The sequence below is a fragment of the Suricata suricatta genome, chromosome 7, assembly GCF_006229205.1.
Source record: "Suricata suricatta isolate VVHF042 chromosome 7, meerkat_22Aug2017_6uvM2_HiC, whole genome shotgun sequence".
NCBI classification, from domain to species: Eukaryota; Metazoa; Chordata; class Mammalia; order Carnivora; family Herpestidae; genus Suricata; species Suricata suricatta.
This window is the reverse complement of record NC_043706.1, coordinates 86,883,079-86,905,781: the sequence shown is the minus strand read 5'-3', so window position 1 is coordinate 86,905,781 and position 22,703 is coordinate 86,883,079. Positions and strand designations below refer to the sequence as shown.

General features: G+C 33.5%; 1 protein-coding gene across 1 annotated transcript in view; it reads left to right on the top strand.

Annotated features, from left to right (window-relative positions):
• ASCC3 (activating signal cointegrator 1 complex subunit 3) overlaps positions 1 to 22,703 on the top strand; it is a 328,231-nt gene that overhangs the window by 72,776 nt on the left and 232,752 nt on the right. The window contains exons 9-10 of the mRNA XM_029944011.1: positions 18,409 to 18,609; positions 19,065 to 19,205. Of these exons, the coding sequence (XP_029799871.1) occupies positions 18,409 to 18,609; positions 19,065 to 19,205 (342 nt within the window). The remainder of the gene's footprint in view (positions 1 to 18,408; positions 18,610 to 19,064; positions 19,206 to 22,703) is intronic.

Genomic DNA, 22,703 nt, shown 5'->3' with positions numbered 1-22,703 from the left:
CCATTCAGTGTATTTTTCATGTAGCATATAGAGTTTTATCTCTAAAAGTTTGTTGTTATTGTTGTTTTATTATCTTCCGTGCCTCCACTTGCACATAATTTCTATGAGATCACAAACTTTCTGTAAAGTTAGTAATTATTTTATGCTTTTGGACCATATAAGGTCTCTGTTCAACAGTCATTATTGTTTTCTTTTTTATTAAAATACATTTGCAAAATGTAATAACCATTCTCATAGTCTATCAAAACCAAACCAAACTGAAATAAAACAAGCAAACAACAGATGTCTGGCCAGATTTGACACACAGGCCATTAATTTGCTGAGCTTTGCTCTAGTTTCTTGAAGAGTCTGTCATTTGTATTATTTCTTAATTTGTTTTAGTTGATCTATTTTTTATCATAATTTTTTCTGCTTTTTAGCATGAATGGTAATTTTTCTTTAATAATACCAAACATAATGATTTTACTTTGTTGATTTTTTTTAAAAATTTTTTTCTATTTTTTTATTTATTTTTGAGAGACAGAGAGAGACAGCACAAGCAGGAGAAAGTCAGAGGGAGAAGGAGGCATGGAATCTGAAACAGGCTCCAGGCTCTGAGCTGTCAGCACAGAGCCTGATGTGGGGCTCGAACCCACGAACTATGAGATCATGACCTGAGCCAAAGCTGACGCTCAACCAACTGAGCCACCCAGGCACCCTGATATTTTTGTATTCTTATATTATAAATATTCTTGAGTTTTTTCTTGGGATTTCTTAAGTTACTTTTGGATCACTTTGATATTTTCAGGTCTTCTAAAATTTCTTAAGTGGGTCAAAGCAATACTTAAAGGCTAGTTTTGCCCAACTAATGAGACAGAGCTCTTCTGAGTAGAGAACATAATTCCCAGTTAAATACGAGGTTTTCCACTATGATTGGTAAAATCAAGAGCTGTTCTAGACCGTATGGGGTGATGTTTGAGTTTGCTTCCTCCGATCCATTTAAATGTTTCTTTCCCCTTCCTTTGGCACATTTCTCATATGTTTGTGCTGTTTGGAGAGCTCTGTAGCTATCAATTCTCTCTTTTTGATTATATGTATTTTTACAATAAAAATATCTCCCAAATGGAGAAATTCAGCTTTAAAGGAATGAAGTAAGCCTGGAAGCTGATACAGTTTAGAATTATTATTCCAGCAAAGCTCATGAAATCCCTGTGTTTTAACAGAATCTTCTGTGGATTTTATTTTTCTTTTTGAAACAAACACAGGAGATAAAGTCTGGAAATTGAGAATTATAGCAAGTTAAAAGGTATGTTTTTCCCCTTCTCTCTAGAGGAGGTTAATAGTTTATTGCATTCCAAGATAAGTCATTATCAAAAGAAGGAAAAAGTCCTATTTTCACAGTTACAAGGTGTCAGAAAAGTGAGATCTCTATTCTGAAATAAGGTCTTAAGTAAAATGAGAAAAGAAAAAGTAGTTGATTCCACCCCTTATTTTCCCATTCTTTACCTATAATAATGGTTTACACTGGGCACCACTCCACTCACCACCATCCTTCCTAAAATACATTTGACAATATCTGGAGACATTTTTGGTTGTCATAACTAAGAAGGTACTGGCATCTAGAAAAGAGAAGCCATGATACTGCTGAACATTCCACAGTGCACGTGACAGCCTCGTAGACATTTACCAAAATGCCAGTGATGCCAGGAGTGAGAGACCCCAGTAGAAAGAGCCATCTAAGAACTTCATACCTCCAGGGTTTGATACCTGAACTTTGGTTCCCATTTTTAAAAAATATTTTCTAAGCATTGAATAGATCTAAAAATACTACAAAATAAGATTGTTAAAACTTTTAATTTCTAATCATGCCTTTCCTAAATGTCTTTGATATTGTTGTCACATATTTTAGTTCTATCTTGTTTTAGTTTTATACCAAATATTCTTATTACTGCTATTATTGTAATTGCAGTCAGTGATTATTTGGGTTTGCCTGTATATTTTGCTCATTATTTCTTAATTCCATAAGTGCGTTCATGTTCTGTTACTTTTCTGTGCCTGAATTTTCTTTAGTGAGTCTGGTACTGGCAAAATCTCCTAATTTTTGTTAATCTAAAATACCTTTATTTTACCTGTATTCTTGAAAGATAATTTTGCTGGTTGTAGAATTCTAAGTCCATAGTTATTTTCTCAAGACACACTAAAGATACTGTTATATCACATCCTATCTTAAAACATGAAAGTGTTCTCTCTGGCTTCTCTTAAGCATAATCTCATGGTTTGTTGGATTGAGCCCTGCATGGGGCTCTGTGCTGACATCACAGAGCCTGCTTGAGGTTCTCTCCCTCTCTCTGTGCCCCTCCCCTTACATTTTTCATTTACCAGTAACTTGACAGACATTGTTAAAAATGAAAAAAGAAATACAGAGTATTTCTCCTCTCCTCAGTGAGCTTGCAAATTAGTTGGGGACATAAGAAGACATCTGTGCTGAATATTTACAAACAATATACTGTGGAATGCACTAAGTACAAAGTCAGTGGTGCAAATTTAACCCATTTTATATAGAAAGCAAAGGGATTAGTGCGGGCCAAAGCTGTTTTTGACAATTTCTTGGAGAACAGGAGACTTGAGTTGTTTCTTGACTGCTGTGATCTGGGGAATTAAACCTTACCTGAACACTGACCATGAATTTAGCATTGTGTTTTGTAAGAGAGCTGGTGTGGGTTATACAGAGAAAGACGCATTTCTTGATTTTGTAATGAAAACTGTGTGGACCTGATATAAAATATTAGAGATTATGTCTTGTCCATACTACTTTTCTATAGAAACTTTAAAATGGTATTTCTGTTATAAAACCTTGATCACTGTCAGAGGGGCCACTATTTTATGATTAGAGTATTGTGTGAAGTATTGCTATGGAAACTGTAAGGAAAAACTTAAAAATTTCTCAGCTTACTCCCAAAAGTAATTAGGGATTTTGATGTCTTCAGTCTGCTATGTGTGAAAAGCATGCTTTTGATATACTGTATTTTCTTATTTTGAAGGTCAATAAAGGTACATTATGTAAAAATTTTCTCTACTGGATAGCTTTCTTATAAAGTTAAAAGATTTTTATTTATTTGTGACTCCCACCAAGTATTTAAATTATGATTAAAAAATAATGTTTAGTTGTTATAAAAGTGCACTATAGTTCAAATATATGAAATAGCTATATCTCATTTGAAGGGAAATTCTATTTTTTCCTTATAAAGAAGAATTAATTTTATCTGTATGCCCTGAAATTTATCAGGATTGTAGTATGATCAAGTCTTCTGGGAACACTTGCAAACAGCTAACTAGGAATAGGGCATCAGCTACTTAAAAAAAAAAAAACAACAGCTAATCGAGAGAGAGTTGTAACTCACATCTGTGACTCTAGGAGAAACCTAGCAACAGAACTTTCTTTACAACCTACACTTTATTGCTTTTATGGCAAGAAACTAGAAGAGAGATTAAAAGCCTCAAACATATTGTGCTTTCCCAGAATGATAATTTTAGAACTCAAATGGATTCAAAAGTCTGAAAAGTAGATGACTTTAACTTGTAATGTGAGAATTTCAAATTACTTTAAAAATAGACTTAGTCCATGTCTTCCAGTATATCTATGCATTGTGGTTACACAGACCTCTTATAATAAACAGAAATGTTTGATATGATTGTGTTGCTATTTATAGATTTTTATTATTTTACTCAGGAAATATGCATGGATTGGTTATCAGTCATCAATAATTATTTCTTGAGTTCCTGATTGATATAAGGCATTGTGCTTGGGAGGTATGAAAGGAACAAAGCAATTTAGAATTATGATCCTGCCTTTAAAGAAACTTTATCTAGTTAGGCAAGTAGAACTGGGCTTAACTTCTTTCGTTCATCATTGGCATATTTTGTCATATGGATCAAGTTACATAGCACCTCCAAATTTTACTTTTTCTCATCAGACTCTTTATTTTAAAAATTATATGAGTCAACATATATGTGTAGTGGTGTCTGTGATGCATTTTAAATGATCAGTAGATTCCTAGCCTGAATAATAACTATATAAACTGTTCTGACATTGATAGCTGAGTTTTTTGTTGTTTTACCTAAACAGGGTACGCTTTGAGTCTTTCAATGAAGAGAGATTGATAAGGGTGGAATTATTTTTGGTATAAATAACTTTTCCAAAGTACTCAAAGATAAATATTGAAGGAATATAGAAAATGGTTTTAAATTAATAAAGATAAAGCAGAGTGACTCATTTCTTCTGTTAATACTGTGCATTTCATTAAGTACCTTATATTGCACTTTTTAAAACACAATCTCCTCTTATAACTCTTCAAGCAAGTTGAGAGAGGGCAAGTTTAAATTTCATCCAGTGGTGCAAGTATGACAGTGACTAAACGTAGGCTACTTTGCTTTCTTACGTCCGCAGCAAGCTGTTACATTGTCAATCAACTTCATGAAAATAATAATTTATAAGTTGGAGTAATTTTAAACATATCAGGGGAAATCATTATATAAAGAATTCTCAGTGTATTCTCAAGTAATCTATATGTTTTATTACATAATTTTTATGATCTCTTGAGAAATGTTTTGCTTATCTTTTCAAGTTTTTATATACTATAAAAGAGGTTTAAGCAAAATGTCTTTCTTTTAGGGACCCCCTTACTAAATGTATGCCTTCTAACTTGATACATGTTTCAAACAAGTTTTTTCTGAGTAAATTCACTTTGTCTTTACAGAGTAGGTTGCATTAAAAATTATTAAAAAAGAAAAACCAAAACAGATGACTGGGGTGCCTAGGTGGCTTAGTTGATTAAACGTCCAACTTTGGCTCAGGTCATGATCTCTCGGTTCATGGATTCAAGCCCCACGTTGGGCTCTCTACTTCGAATTCTATGTCTCCCTCACTGTCTGCCCCTCGCCAAGTCCTATTCATATTCATTCTCTCTCTCTCTCTCAAAAATCAATAAGCATTAAAAACAAACAAAAAACAAATGACTAAGACAACCTAGTCACTGTGTTGGGAGTGGGTAGGAAAGTTACAGTGACAGTTCTCATTCTTGCTTGGGCTTTTATTACCACTTGAGGTGCTACACATTTCTATTCCTACCCTAGACGAATGAAAAACTCAAGAGTTGAGTCCTAGAAATCTGTCATTTTTAAAAGCATGCACCCTTCCTACCCCAAGTATGAGGATTCTCTTCTCAAAGCACTGGCCCCCTCAGCACACCCTAAGCTGAGTTCCTATCCAGCAGTCGTAGACCCGATCTTTTTCCTACGCTTTGAATGGTTTGTTCAGTGTATTTGAAACCCTTCTATGTGAGCTTCAGATCTCATGTGGGGAAACAAACACTATTCTCAGTTTAAGGAAATAATTTATAAGTCCATTTTACTACTTGTTTTCCGATTAAATCAGTAGTTCTCAGATCATCCATTTTATAGGAATGAGTTAATGATGTTATATTGTGTTTTTAAAATATTAGCAATTTTAGGGTGGCTCACTTGGTTGAGTGTCCGGGTTCGGCTCAGGTCATGATCTTCCTCAAGCCCCACGTCAGGCTCTATGCTGACAGCTAGCTAAGAGCCTGGAGCCTGCCTTCAGATTCTGTGTCTCCCTCTCTCTCTCTCTGACCCTCTCCTGCTCTCTCTCTCTCAAAAATAAATAAAACATTTAAAAAATCGAAAATATTAGCAATTTTGAGGCGTTTAAGTGACTCAGTTGGTTGAGTGTCTGACTTTGGCTCAGGTCATGATCTCACAGTTCATGGGTTCAAGCCCTGTATTGAGCTCTGTGCTGACCACTAGCTCAGAGCCTGGAGCCTGCTTCAGATTCTGTGTCTCTCCCTCCTCTGCCCCTCCCCTGTTTACGCTCTGTTTCTGTCTCTCAAAAATAAATAAATGTAAAAAAAATAAATAAAATATTATCAATTTTAAAAGGTACCAACTTAAATACGTATTTTAAAATTTGTGATCTTCAGGAAGTCAGTACTAAAGATGTTCTTAAGCATTGGAATACACATACACACATTTGTGTATTGAACTGACCACTTCAAAAAAGTCATTAATATGTTTATTTATATAATACATTATTTTGCTAAGTTATTGTTACTTAAATGAATTCTTGACTTGAAATCATACTGTTATTCCAATATTGTGAGATTAAATGCAAGTGGAAGTGGCCTCATCTGAGGATTCTATTGATGAAATGTTCTTGTTTAAGGAGATGTATATTTAAAGTGACATGCTTCCCTTATTTAATTAGTTTTGGAGAGTTTAAAGTCATATATACTGTAAGAAAATTTAAATTAAGAATTACCTATAATTTAATTTCTTTGATATTTTGTAAGCTTGACCATCTAAATGCCAAAATACTTTATTTTTTTTGAAGATTCTAAGCTACTGGAAGTACCTTAAAGGTTAAAGTCAGAGCTGAAACCAGTTATTACCATAAATATCAGCCAAGAAACTGAAAATGACATTTTCTTTGTAGGATTTGACAGACTGTTTGCTTCTGTTTTATTGCCATGATTAGAAGTGCAGCTGTTTATTAGAAGGCAGGTCCCACGATTTGGACCAAAAAGACTGTTTGTAATACCAAATAAATAATGGTGTCTTACATTTTTCAGCTATGACACTTGTACTGACCTCCTGGAAGTATACTTAGGGTCGTGTCAGTAGGAGTTCATCTCCCTTGTGAATATAATGTATCAAGTAAATAGAAAATACCAGATTCTTAACCTTCAATTTTACCTCTGGGTTAAGCCTCCAAAGTTGGTGTAATTATAATACTGGTTTTGTGGAAGCTGCTCTGTCTTATTGTGGTTCCGTCTGATGATGAGCGAACCAAACCTATCTAAATTAAACCTCTTACTGAGCTTAAACCATGACTTTTACCATCTTGTATATTGTGAGTGGGACTATTGGCACAGCATTTGGGTGTCACTTCTGAGTGACGTCTGACTTGCTAAATTGTTGTTAAGAGTGTACTAGTAGAAATCCAGATGTGCAATCTCAAGGGTTTATCTGTGGAGTTTATTATCTGTAGCCCAAGTTTTGTTTATCTTTTAAAATTCCCTCTTAGGAACTTTTTCTTCAGTTTTCCTTAGCATTCAAACCTTAGCTGCAACTTAGAAACAAGGAAGGTACCTTCACCTTCCAAGAAGAGATTAGTGTACCTCTGTGACTACCATTATACCTCAAGTTCTCATTAAATGTGGTATTGCTATTGTTTGTTATTCTCTCATTTTTTCTCTTTAGGACGTTAAAAGCTTCTTATTTATCATTTTGTTGTCATGTAGCAGAGTATATTTAGAAGTCTCATTTATTTAGTGGAGTTTATTTTTTATTTTTTTTTGTGCTTCGTAGATGGAGTATTTTCAGTGTGAAAGAATTTTTAGGAATAGATACTTAGGGGAATATTAAATATTTCCAGATACTATTATAATGATGTAAATACATTCAATTTAAAAATATGAAAGGGTTATGAATTATGCATTATGATTTCTTATGGCTTTTTGTCACATGTAATAAAATTTGGATCTGTTTCATTTTATAAAATGCCTAACTTGATTTTCACAAAATCTTACATTCTTACTTCCTTCAAAGATTTAATAGGAGATTAGTCTCCTGAGGCCTTTTGTGGCTATGATTTAATTTCCTCTACCCAGATCGTCTGGTTCAAAATGAATTATCATCATGAACCATTAAAATGCACGACTCTTCAGTAAAGAGAAACTGGCCATAGTCTATTTTCTTTTAATTAGCAGAATTCAGTAATTTTTCAGTGCATTTTCAAGTGGGAGTACAAATTGGAAGTTAGGTGCTTGGAAAGGGTGTTGGCCTCTATGTGAGATAATGCAAAACGGTGATCAGTTATTATGTATTAACATAAAAACATTAGATATTTGTATCTGTAAAGAGATGTTATTTTTATTATTTAAAAAAATTTTTTTTACTGTTTACTCAAGTTTTGAGAGGGAGAGAGAGCGCATGAGCACAAGTTAGAGACACAGAATTAGAGGACGGCTCCAGGCCCTGAGCCGTCAGCATAGAGCCCAACATGGGGCTCAGACCCACTAGTTGTGAGATCGTCACCTGAGCCGAGGTCTGACGCTCAACCAACTGAGCCACCCAGGCGCTCCACACTATGTTATTTTTAATATTTTAAGACAGTATACAGTAGATCTTCCTCTTCTATATGTTTTTGGTAAGATAAATATTTTTATCCAAATAAAAGCATGTTTGTGGGGCAGATTGTAAAATCGGTTCACTCAAAAACAATATCTAAAATTTATATTTATAAAACAGAAAGCAAAAATTCCTCTATAATCCCAACCCCCAAGGAACAGTTTGATATATATCTTTCCATGATGTTTTTTTTTATATCAACAAATAATTATGTTACTGTCTGTGGCATGTTTTTTGTTTTGTTTTGTTTATGGATACATTTTTCTATATGTATAACTTCCTCATTCTGTTTTCTATTTAACTGTTGTAATTCATGAAGAATATAATATGAATATGAATTACTTATCCCGGTCCACTCTTTGTGGACATTCAATTGTATCTTTTTGTTTTTTGGTTTTTGTAAATGATGTTTTTGCAAACATCTTTGTGCTTATCTATTGCCTGGCATTCTTGTTCAGCTAGTTTAACTTGGATACATTTTTGGAGGTGGGTGCACATTTATTAATGTTAATGTATTTATGATCTCGGATAGAAAATATAAAAATTAAATAATGTTAGCAGAATAATATATACCCAGCTCTTGTTCTGGAGTTAGTCACTGTGCTTAACATGAGTGTCTTAAATATTACTTAATTTATGAAAATTCATCAGTGATGCAGCTCAAAGATGATAATTGGTTTAATTAGAATGACTCAGCTGAAGCATGTATAGAAAAAACATCCCTGAATATTTCTTTTGTGCCTAGTATTATGCTAGGCATTAAGAAGACAAAGATGAAAAACATATGCTAGGCATTAAGAAGACAAAGATGAAAAACATAATTCGCCATCCTCAGTACTCCCATATTCTAAGGGAAGATAACTCCTTATATTTATCATTTAGCACTTTAAGAAACTAAGTAATTTTTGTGTGATCAGGTGAAGTATTTGTCAACCTTCAGTAAAGTGAATAAGGAGACTTCGTTTGGCCCAGTTTAGTATATATGGTGATATTTAGACCTGACTATTCTAGATGGGTTGGAAATAAGTATTAATGGTTCAGGCAGTGTTGGAAAAAGAACATTAATTCCATTCTTTAACACATTACTTCTTGTTTTTCTCCTTGGTTACTAAGGATGACTTTATAAAGAATAAGAGGTCAGAGGAGTACCGAGGTGACTCAGTTGGTTAAGCGTCTGACTTTGCTTCAGCTCATGATTTCGCAGTTCATGAGTTCAAGCCCTATGTCAGGCTCTGTGCTATCAGCTCTGAGCCCAGAGCCTGCTTCAGATTCTGTGTCTCCCTCTCTCCTGCCCCTCGCCCACTCCCAGGTGCTCTCTCTCTCAAAAATGAATAAATGTTAAAAAAAATTGTTTAAAAAGAATAAGAGGTCAGATAAAATTAATGTTCTTTCTATCCCTTAAAGCATCCTCAGCGATTGACAGTTTATAATATAGTTCTTTTGCTTTCCATGACCCTCAGATTATGGCAGGGCCTTTGAGGCCATGTTAATAAGGATTTTGGATGCTGCCCTAAGAGCCTTTCTTGCAATTTGGCCAGCTATGCTATGACAATATATTTATCAATTTTAAAACATTATGTAAGTTAGTTAGCTAGGTGCTTTCTAGACCTGCACTGTTTAAAACAGTAGTCATTAGCTACATGTGCTGTTAAGCAATCTGGAAGGAGGGAGAGGTAAGAGAAGGGGCAAAATAGGTGAAAGGGATTAAAAGGTACACACTCCCAGTTATAAAATAAATAAGTCAAAGGGAACATAGTAGATTATAATAATTTTGTATGGTGACAGATACTACACTTATCATAGTAAGCATGTTGTAACATACAGAATTGTGCAGTCGGTATATTGTACACGTAGAAGTAATATAATATGTTAACTCTACTTCAATTAAAAAAATTAAATAATTAAAAGGGAATATGGCCAGTCTGGATTAAGATGTGCTCTAACTATAAAATACACTTATTTCTCAACCTTGTTAGGTAAAAAAATAATTTTATTATTTATTAAGTAATATTTTAGATACATTGGGTTATATAAAATTTTTATAAAATTATTTTTAAAAAACTTTTTAATGCTTCTGCTAGAAAATTGAAAGTTATATATATGGTTTGCATTATTTTTCCTTTTTACATTTTTGCTATTGAAGTACAGTGTTAAATTTTATTTGAGGTCTGCTACTAATATGTAACCTTGAGAAAGTCACTGTAACTCTCTGAAAATGAGTTTTTAAAATTTCCATTGACCTCCAAAGTCAGATACAATGCCTGTTTGAAATTTCTTCTTGGACATATAGTGAGTTCTTCAAATGTCATGTTTTTTCTTTTTCCTCTCTCAGTCCGTCCTCTTAATCTTTCTTATATCATCAACAGAACTGCCATCCATCTACTCTTTTTAACCCACTCTCTCACATTTAAATCATTATTGAATCCTATTAGCTGCACCTTAGAGATATAGTCTGTATCTTACCTTAGTTTCCACTCGTAATAAAACCAGCATCATTCCTCACCGTAACTACTAGCATAGTTGTTTCCCATTTCCCAATCTGTTCTTCGCATGGTGGCTAAGTAGACCTTTAAAACATATAGCTGTCATTCCTCCACTTAAAATAATGAAAAGACTTTCTCTTGTATTAATAACAATTCATAACGCTTTATCATGACCTATAATTTCCCCATGACTCCTGTCTCCCTTTCCTAACTGTTGATGCCCTCTTCCTCTGTAAGGTTCTCTGTAACTATTTCCTGAAAAGTAAGTATATGCAAAATGACCTTCAAAGGCTGTAGGAGCCATAAGACCAAAGAAAAAGGCTGAAGAAAAAGGCCAACAGGTCCAGCTTGACAAGAAATGGTTTACTAAGGGGAATTACAGAGAGAACTGTGTCTTAGGTGCTTGCAGGAGAAATAGACCTCTAACCCCGTATCTTTTAAGACTTGCTTTTACAGCCCTAGAGACTGGGAGTACATGCTGGGAGACCATCCAAGAGGAGAATGTTTAAGCATAAGTACGTGTTAGGGCGCCTGGGTGGCTCAGTTGGCTGAGAGTCCAACTTCGGCTCAGGTCATGATCTCATGGCCCGTGGGTTCGAGCCCCACGTTGGGCTCTGTGCTGACAGTTCAAAGCCTGGAGCCTGTTTCAGATTCTGCATCACCTTCTCTCTCTGCCCTTCCTCTACTCACATTCACTCTCTCTCTTAAAAGTAAATAAACATTTAAAAAAAATAATGTGTGTGTTAATAATTCTACCTCCAGAGCACTTTGAGGATGTTATGTCCCAATTGTGTACTTAAAGATGTGGTTAAATAAAAGATTGTAGAAGGGGAAGGGTCTATTCTCAAGAAGGTTTCAAGTCACAGAATCTTCATCATGGCAGGTTTGTCCAAAGTGCCAATCAGTCTGGTTCACATATATACCATCTATTAACAATTAATTCATATCAGTGTTTGAAATACTCTGTTCATTAGTGAATTTTCTGTGTATTTTCTGTCTCCTCCCTCATTACAAATTGTGTTACTGCCTTTTTGACCATTTAAACAGTTTGTAGCATAATAAATATTTGCCAAGTGAGCCCATGACTCCAGCCATGAATGAAAGGTGAAATTTTCTTTAATATATCCTATTATGAAGGCCCAAAGTCCTCTATTTTAGAATGATTACTGAAAAGGGTTTTATGCACATAACAAGCAGTGAGTAAAGACATTTAAATGAGAAAAACCTAATTATCTAAGTATCTAATATATATTCAAAGATATTAAATTCATATTCAAAAGTATTCATCTAAACTGTTTTATTTTTAACCCCATGCATGACTTTTAAGTAGCTTATGGTGTGGAACATGGTTTGTGAGGGGTATTCAGATGGTGGGATTCCAGCAGACAGTGGCAGTCATCTCTGATTCTGAAATGTTGAGCCTAAGCCACATGCTCTTGAGAGCCAGATGAAACTTAATGTATGAAAATTATATAATGCATGTCTTTGGATCATTATGAGTTTTCCTAAATATATGCTGAAGTTGTAATCTTTACAATTTTAAGCCTAATATGATACACTAGCTTAGAGAGGGCAGCATGGTCCTGGCTTCATTTTAAATACCTAGTTAATGCATTTCCATTGACTGACAGTGTAGGTACCTTATTTGATTATTTTAAACAGTTAATGCAGTATATTTAATGTACATTTTTGTTCTTCCAGGTAAATAGTATCATCCCGATTATTTTTTAAAGTAAAGTGTGTACTTGACAGCAGCTTGTGTAGTCAGTGTTTCATAAGGGATATTTGAAACATATTTTCCTGGGATTGCATAACTGAGTCATGTCATTTCCTGGAAAATTTGTAGTGTGATGAATCCAAAATACATGTAGACAAATGGACTTAGGGTAGGACTTGTAATATGTTTTTTTGAATTTGTTTATTTATTTTGAGAGAGAGTGCGTTGGGGTTAGGGAGAGAGGGGGCAGAGGTGGGGGGGAATCCCAAGTAGGCTCTCCGCTGTCAGTAGAGGGGCTTGAACTCACAAACCGCAAGACCATGACCTGAGCCAAAGTTAAGAATTTGATATTGACTGAACCACCCATGTGACCCAAAGTTTGTAATACTTAAAATATGTTTTTATCTGCTGGTTTTGATATGTTTTAAAACATTTTTTACTTTGCTTTTCTGTTTGGAGTATCATTGTAACTACTGTATTGTAAATGACAGAAAATAATTGCATATGTTAAAAAAATAAACTGTATAACACACAAAAAAATAAAAATAAAAATGCTTCTATTAGTTAAAATGGGAGAATGGCTCTCTGGGCTGAACATAAAGCCTTATGATAAATGAGCCATGAAACACTCAGTTTTCTGTTTAAAAGCAACTACGAACATGCTACTTAATTGCAGTTTTAGCTTTATGCATTCATTAATATAGAAATTCAATACATATATTTCTTTAAAGTTAGAAGAATAGCAAATATTTAGAAGCAATGACTGCTAGAGCTATTTAATTAGACATTAGTGTGTGAAATGTAAATAAAATAATGAAAATTATTAGTACACAGTTCTAAATTTGAGTAGTTTTGATAAAACCACACTTTTCTTCCGCTTTAACCTTTTAAGTTATTTGTGTATATAATTTGTATATCATTCAAGTACAAGAAATCCTTTGTACATAATGAACTTTAACTTAATTATCTCAGGTGCCACTGGTCCACAGACACGGTTTGAAATGTAGTGGGCTGTCCAGTGATGGTTTTAGTACTGTTAAATTACTGTTGGTGCTCTATCTTTTTATTTTTTACCAACAAGTATATTGATTAAATTTGTTTATTCAAGTTCCTAAATTCAAAGTGAAAAACAAAACTTTTGGGAAGGGAGCAGAACATGCACTGTTTGAAGTAATTTGTAAATTTTTGGAGGTGTTTTGTTTTTTATTTTTTAAACTTACTGTTTCTTGCCAGGATGTACTGTTGATAATACGTGTATGTATCCAACAGTATTTTATTTATTTATTTACTTATTTTTGCTTAGGATGTTTTATTTTTTCATTGGTTGAGGACTGGTAGCATCTGAATGGTAGCTCTCACACTGTATGCAAAAATAAGACATTTTGCTGTCAGGGAGAAACTAGGCTAATTTCATTGTTTCATCTGTTAAGCTCTCTTGTAAAAAAGAGCAAACCAGGCCAAGTTTAAAATTTAAGAAACAGAAACATTATTATTATACCAATACTTTCATATTCAGAACTACTCCATGCAGTAAATATTAATCTCCTTTGCAAAAGTAGGGAAACTGAGGCTCTGAGATTATCTGAGATGATTGAATCACATATTTAGGATGACGCACAGCAAGCATCAACTAATCTTTGTGTCACTACAGATTAGATTAAATTTTCTAGATTTTTATGTAAATGTAACCTTGTGGTGCATAATCTTTTTTTGTCTCGCTTCTTTCATTCAATAGTCATTTTGAGATTCATTTATTTTGTTACACCTCCGTAATTTCCATTTTATTGCTGGTTAGTATTCCATTGTATGAATATGCTACATTTTCTTCATTCATCTGTTGATGGATATTTCAGTTGTTTCTGGATTTAGGCTATTACAAATAAACCTATGACCATTTGTCATATAAGTACAAGTGTGTAAGTACAAGTTTTTGTATGTACATAATGTTTTTTCTCTTGGTAAAGCCTGAAAGTGGTATGGCCAGATCATATGTTTAATTATATGTTTAACATTTAATAAGTTGCCAAATTCTTTTCCAAGGTGTTTGGAATATTGTATTTTAGATACTTACCAGCAGTTTTATGAGTATCAGTTCCTCCACATCCTCATCAGCACTTGAAGCGGGCACTTTTTAAAATTCTAACTATTTTAGTAGACATGTAGTGTTATCTTACTGTGATTTTAACTTTCATTTCCCTCGTGACTAATAATGTTGAGCATCTTTTTGTGTGCCATCCAGATATATTCTTTGGTGAATTGACTGTTGAACTGCCCCACTTAAAAAATTGGATTGTTTGATTTCTTATTGTTGTGTTCTGAGAATCCTTTATATATCTTGAATGTAAGTCTTTTGTCAGATATATACTTGGCAAAGATTTTCTTGCATACTGTCTTCTTTCATTTTCTTAACAATTTTTAATGTTTTATTTTATTTTTGAGAGAGAGAGAGAGAGAGAGAGAGAGAGAGAGAGCGTGAGAGTGAGCAGAGAGGGTCAGAGAGAGAGGGAGACAACAGAATCCAATAACAGGCTCCAGGCTCTGACCTGGCAGCACAGAGCCCAACATGAGGCGCCAACCCACGAACTGTGAGATCATGACCTGAACTGAAGTTGGACGCTTAACCGACTGAGACATCCAGGCACCCTTTAACGATGTTTTGAAGATTAAGGGTTTTTTCATTTGACTTAAGTTCAGTTTATAAATTTGTTAGTTTATAGATTATGGTATATTTAAGACATCTTGGTCTAACTCAACACCACAAAAACTTTTCTCTTTTTGTTTCTGTAAGTTTTATAGTTTTAAGTTTTATATTTAGGTCTATGATCTACTTTGAGTTAATTTTTGTATGGTGGGAGGTATGGATTCAAGTTTGGTTTTGTTTTTGTTTTTTTATGGACATATCCATTTTTTTCCAGCATTATTTATTGAATAATACTATCCTTCATCATTTGAATTGCTTTTGATCCTTTGTCAAATATTCGTTGTTGGTATATGTGAGGGTTTATTTGTGGATTCCTTCTTCTGGTCCTTGATCAATTTATCTTTATGCTAATACAATGCTGACTTGATTTACCTAGTTTTTTAATAATCCTTGAAATCAATTAATTTTAACTGTTCTCTTTTCCCCTTTTTAAAAGTTTGTTTTGTATCTTCCAAGCTCCATGTGTTTCTATATGAATTTAAAAATTTTTTTGTTTATTTATTTTTGAGACCCAGAGAGAGCATGAATGGGGGAAGGACAGAGAGAGAGGAGACACAGAATCTGAAACAGGCTCCAGGCTCTGAGCTGTCAGCACAGAACCCGATGTTGGGCTCTAACCCATGAACCGAGAGATCATGACCTGAGCCAAAGTCAGATGCTTAACCAATTGAGCCACCCAGGCGCCCCAACTATGTGAATTTTAGAATCAGCTTCTTAATTTTCATAGAAAAGCCTGTTGAGATGTTGATTGGAATTGCACTGGATTTATAGATCAACTTGGGAAGATTTGACATCTTTTATAGAATTTTACTTTCATTTCTCTTAGCAAAATTATATAGTTTTCAGTATATAAGTGTTTCTCATCACTAAAAATTTTTACAATTTGGATATTATTCTAATTGATTTTTTAATTTTTTTGTTAGATTTTCATTGCTAGTATATAGAAATATAACTTTTTAAAAAATGTTGAACTTATGTCCCACAAACTTCTTAAATCACATATTATGTTGGATGATATTTTGTAGATTCCATCAGATTTTTTGCATAGAAAATCATGTCATTTCTAAATGATGACAGTTATTGTTCTTTCCTAAGTAAATGCTTTTATTTCTAAATAAAAAGAAAAAAATTCTGGATTGCACTGACTAGAACTTCCAGTAAAATGTTAACTGGTGAGAGCAACATCCCTGTCGTGTTCCTAATTTTAGGGGAAAACATTTAGTGTTTCACCATTAAGAATAGTATAAACTGTAGCATTTTTGTATATCCCCTTTATCAGACTGAGGAATTCCCTTCTATTTCTAGTTTGTTGAAAGTGTTTTGTTTTGATTCGGTTTGACTTGTTTTTAATCAGGAATGGATGTGGGATTTTTTCAGATTTTTTTCAACAATGATTGAAATGATCATGTGGTTTTTCTGTTATAGCTTATTACTATGGTGAATCATACTGTATTCAGTGTTAAACTATCCCTGCATTTTTGTGATAATCTCCATTACCAAGTTACTATGTTGTAGAATTATACAAGTTTTGTTTATATTTTTTCTCTGTGTTCATGAAGAATATTTTCCTGTAATTTTATTTTGTCTTACTTTGATGTCAGGGAAATGTTTGCCACATAGAATGATTTGGAGAGTATTTTCTTTGGAGTTTTTCTGAATAGTCTAAAACTACATGTAGAACTGGTATTATTTCTTCCTTAAATGTTAGGTAGAATTTATCAATGAAGCTCTCTGGGGCAGGAGATTTCTTTGTGTAAAGGACTTTAATCTTAGCCTATTAATTTACTTAATAGATATAGGATTACTTAAGTTGTATGTTTCTTCTTGAGTGAACTTTGGTTCTCTGTGTCCTTTAAGAAAGTTGTCCATTTTATCTGCATTGTCAAATTTATTGGCATAAAACTACTTATTAAAATTTTCCCATTCTTAAAATATCTATAGCATCTCATTCTTGGCATCAGTAATGTCTTTCTTCTCTTTTTATTTCCTGATCAATCTAGATTAATCAGTTTTGTTGATCTTCCAAAGAATGAGCTTTTCTGTTTGCCACCCAGGTGCCCCTACTTTTGATTTTTTCTTTCATCCATGGGTTTTTAGGAAATGTGTTATTTAAATTAAAGTATTTGGATATTTCCTAAGGATATTTCTGTTGAAGATTTCTAATATCATTCGTTGTGATCAGAGAGCATGTTTTATCTGAATTACTTTTCAATTTATTGAAACTTGTTTTATGGCCCAGAATATACTGTGTTTTTAATGTTTTATGAACACTTGATAAGAATTTGTTTTCTATTGTTAGATGAATAAATTTGAGTCAGGTCAAATTGATTGATAGTACCATTCAAGTCTACTATAACCTTGTTGATTATCATGCCTACTTGTTCAGTCACCTGTTGGGAAGGATGTTGAAATCATTTGTATGTCTATCAGTTTTTGCTTCTTGTATTTTTTGTATTTTGAAGATCTGTTATTAGGTATATAAGTCTTTATGACTATAATTAATCTCTATATCATTATGAAATGACTGCCTTTACTCCTGGTATTTTTCTTGGCTTTGAAATTTATTTTTTCTGACAATATAGCCATTCCAGTTTCCTGCTGTTAATCCTATCCAGTTTTATGTTTGTCTTTGGACATTGTCGTTTTCATTTCTAAAGACTTTTCATATGGAAGACTTAAGGAAACATCATTTAATAACTCTGTCATTATTTTCTTCTTTATTAAAGGGACATAGTAAAAGTACCTATACCATAGAATTGTTTTGAGAATTAAATAAATATATCAAAGTGCTCACAAATGTATATATCACATTATAAATTCTGAATAAATGTAATCTACAGCTATTATTCCTACTATCATGGCTGCTATTAAAAAAATTAAATCCATAACATATTGAAACAGAATTCCATATTGATTTATATATCCAGAAAGTTTCTTGTTTGGACTTTCATTTGTTAGCTTCATTCTAAGTAAATTAGAATATCATCAGAAGTCAAAAATACTTGTTTCATTTTATTTCTATTTTGTACTTAAGATTGTGTACAAAGATATGGGAATAGTGTCATTATCATATTTTTCAAATGCAGTGAGTAAGTAAGTCCCAAATGCATTAGAATTATACAGTAGTTGTGAGTTCTCAAATGTACATACTTTGGTTTAATACAGGACATATTGAAAGACTGAACAAATTAGTCATATTTAACAAAAAGAAGTAAATGTTTACATTTAATATTTTGTATGGGTCCTTCACATTATTATCATTTATAGTGACTCATTTATGTCCTTCTCTCTCTCTCTCTCTCTCTCTGTCTCTCTCTCTCTAGATTGGGCAGCTGGCTTTTAAAGGAATGAGGAGACTCAATAGAATCCAGTCAATTGTGTTTGAGACTGCCTACAATACCAATGAGAACATGCTGATTTGTGCTCCTACTGGGGCTGGAAAGACTAACATTGCAATGCTTACAGTTTTGCATGAAATTCGCCAACATTTTCAACAAGGTGTTATCAGAAAGAATGAATTTAAGGTAGGAAATTAACAGGTTAGACCACAACTTTTTAAATTGTAAAATTAAAATCATTTGTAGTTGTACGTGTTACATGAAATCTGGGGGGGGAAAGGATATAATCATGACGTCATGTAAAGATTGCTGCTTGATTTTCTCTCTTACTATTAAGGCATTCCCTGTTTGTGTTATGAAAATCCTATTATCCCTGTGAAAAGCTGTGAAAATGCATTTAGCCTTGAAGCAGAACCAATTTTCAGAGGGACGAGGCTATATACACAAATTTCACTGTCCTTTAAAAAGCTGTACACTTATCCAAGAAAGAGAGGTACTTTTCAGATATCACTATTAAGGTTTTTTACTCCTAGTGGCTACAATTATATTTCACAATAAATTGTGACTTACATGGGCTGCTGTGAAACAAATGACCTTCTAGGTTTTGCTCATTCATCAAGGTAGTGTTTTCTTTGACACAGATTGTATATGTTGCTCCAATGAAAGCCTTGGCAGCTGAAATGACAAATTACTTCAGCAAACGTCTAGAGCCACTGGGCATCGTTGTGAAAGAACTGACTGGGGATATGCAGTTGTCAAAAAATGAAATTTTACGAACTCAGGTATGTTGTGTACTTAGATTATTTTGATACTATTTTTTTTTCGGGTAATAGTGAAGTTTGTTAAACAATTATACCTAAGTAGCATAAAATATAATACAAATCTAATGTAATGAACTTCTTTTGTATGTAATCACATCTTACCTCCAAAAAAGAAGATGTTGCTGGTGCTTTGTCCTATTTTATCCTTTTAAACTCTGATTCTTGCTGTATCTTGAATATTGTTTGATGTCTGGTATAAATTTTAAGTCCATTAACGGTAAATTTTTTTTTTTAAACAGTGGATAATGAGAATGTAGATAAGATCAAACTTCAGTTTTAAGAGCAGGAAAATATATAGATCCTTGAATTATCTTATTAGTATTCTAAACTATTGTTTAAGGATTGCTTAACATATAATTAAAGTTTTTTTGTCATTCTTTATTTAATCAAATAGAAAGTTGCTAACCCATGCATTGTATATAGCACTATATTAGGTGAAGTGCAGCAAAGATATTGAAGATATAGTTCCTGCTTTCAAGGATCTTATATTAAGACTAAATAGGCAAAAATATATTAGAGCGACAAGATTATTATAATGGATGTAACATCAATTAAGGTAATGTTCATAATTCTCTGAAAAAAAATGCAATAATGGATAACCAGATATTGGGACAGTTCAAGTTCATGGATGGTCTGGAGTGGGCACGAGGGAATTCACTGGCCTATAAGCCTGGCATCATTGCCAATCTCTCAGAACAAATTGCCTGTCCTTACTAGTTGTTAAATATGTTTTAAAACATACCTGATATATAATTAATATTATTAGAATTTAAAGTCTGAGGTTGGGGGATAGGAATTGGAGAAAGGTGGTCAAAAGGCATAAACTTCTAGTTATGAGATAAGTACTAGGGATATAATGTAAAGCCTGATGACTATAGCTAGCACTGCTGCATGATATATAGGAAAGTTCTTAAGAGAGGAGATCCTAAGAGTTCTCATCATAAAGAGGAATTTTATTGTCTTTTTCATTTCATTGGTAACTTTTTTATTGTATGATGGATGTTAACTAAATCTACTGTGATAATCATTTCACAGTTTATGTAAGTCAAATCATTATGCTATACATCTTAAATTCATACAGTGATATATGTCAGTCATTTCTCAGTGAAACTAGAAAAAACAAAAATGAGCAGAGGAAGCAAATAGACATTTTTCCAAAGGAGACATACAGATGGACAGTAAGTATACTCAGAGATGCTCAGCATCACCAGTCATCAAGGAAATGTAAATCGAAAATGTGAGATATCACCTCACACTTGTTAGAATGCCTATTATTGAGAAGACAAGATATAAGAAGTGCCAGCAAGTATATGGAGAAAAGGGAACTTATGTGCACTGTTGGTGAGAATGTAAATTGGTGCAGCCCCTGGAAAACAGCATGGAGGCTCTTCGAAAATTAAACGTAGAACTGCTGTATGATCCACTTCTGGGTGTATATCCAACAGAAATGATACTAGGATCTTAAAGATCCTGTGTTCATTACAGCATTATTAACAATACCCAAGAGAAAAAAAATACTTTTAGAGTTTATAGATTATTAGTGAAGATCAGATACATATTTCGGTTGGAGTTAGATAAAAGGCAGTGATCAGGATGTAGCGCTCATTATCCTTTGTATTTTATGAACTAATAAAGCAAAGTATATTAATGTTTAGAGTCTGTCACAGTTTTTAAAAAATCTCTAATTTGACAAATGGTTTTGTATTTCAAAAAGAGGTGGCAGAAGGCAAAACTTAGGAGAACTACAACATTGTTTTTATATTTAAAATCTATAAATTTACATTTAAAATCTCAAATTTACTTATTTTGTTAACATAAATAGATTTTTAACTGCTGAAAATGTTCAATGGTAAAGCAGTTTATTTATAAGTTCAGGTAATGGCATGTTAGGAGCTTGCCCTTTCTTTTACATTTTCAGCTTCAGAATTAATTTTAAAATGTATAGTGTATTCCCACCACTGTTAATTTAGGTCTTTTAATTGTTAAATTCTAATTCTAAGATAATGTAAAAAATTGTGTTCTTCTATAAAAATACATTATTCCTAAAAATATTTTGTCAGTGGTAACAGCGGTGTAGTAAACAAATATTTTTTATTCTGTCATAGTAAGTTTTAGCTTATATTGTGTAACTGTGACATATGGTTAGATTTTAAAGACAGACTAATATATGGTGCCTTTATTAATAACTCTAGCTAAAATTAATATGGTAATTTTAGACATATGTTTTATCCCATTGCCTTGAAGGGATATGAGTCTCTTTAATTAATGATCTTGTTCTTTACTATAGATTCTTTGGGTCAGGATGTCCTGAACTCTATCAACTGACACTTTAAGCTATGCTAGGTCTTGCTTTCAACAACTAGACCTGTGCATGGTGGGAAATCCACTCATGTAGAAAAAGCATCAAACTCACAGATTTGGTTCAGGGTGATTATGTTTTTTCAGAGTAGATTTTGTTCTGCTGTTGGCCTGCTTTTTTACTCGGGACTCCTGGGTTTTCTCCCATAAATGTATTACTAGGTTTTTACTCTGGCATTTGGGAGGTTCCCATATTGTTGGGCTTTTCACATTGATTTTCAAGCTGCTTTCTCAGCTCTGAATCCCACCTCTAAAGTCTGATACCTAGCACCCTTTGCCAGCAAGGCTGTGGTTTTTTCCTACCTCCTTTTTTTGCAACTGTAGCAATGGGTGTGTGATCATACTCTTGGGTCAGTAATTTGCGAACTGGTAATTCTTATCCCTTTCAACTGATGTTATATTTCTCTGGGTTTTTTTTTTTTTTCTTTACCACTTTTTGATGCTGCCCTGTGTCTTTTTTTTTATTATTATTCTTTCTGAGAGACAGAGAGACAGCATGAGCAGGGGAGGGTCAGAGAGAAGGAGACACAGAATCTGAAGCAGGCTCCAGGCTCTAAGCTAGCTCTTAGCACAGAGCTCAACACAGGGCTTGAACCCACGAACCGTGAGATCATGACCTGAACCGAAGATGGACACTTAACTGACTGAGCCACCCAGGCGCCCCAGTGCTGCCCTGTGTCTTAAACAGTTTCTTTTTTAATTGTATACAATATTTTATAATTATCTGCAGAGATCATGTCACTTCTTTGCTCATCTCCTTTATTGGTAATAGATTTCTATTTCCTAATATTTTTATTATTGAGTTTATTAGTATTTCAGACACACTAATTGTCTTTTCCTAGTAGCAGTGAAGGTGGGAAGCATATTTTAAAAATCTAACTGTTCTTTTAAAAGTTTATCTAAGGAGCACCTGGGTGGCTTAGTCAATTGAGCCTCTAACTTTGGCTCAGGTCATGATATCATGGCTCCTAAGTTCAAGCCCTGCATCAGGCTTGCTGCTATCAGCACAGAGCCCACTTCAGATCCTCTTTCCCCCTCTTGCTCTGCTCTCCCTCTCATGCTCTCTTTTTCAAAAATAAATAAAACTTAAAAAAAAAAGTT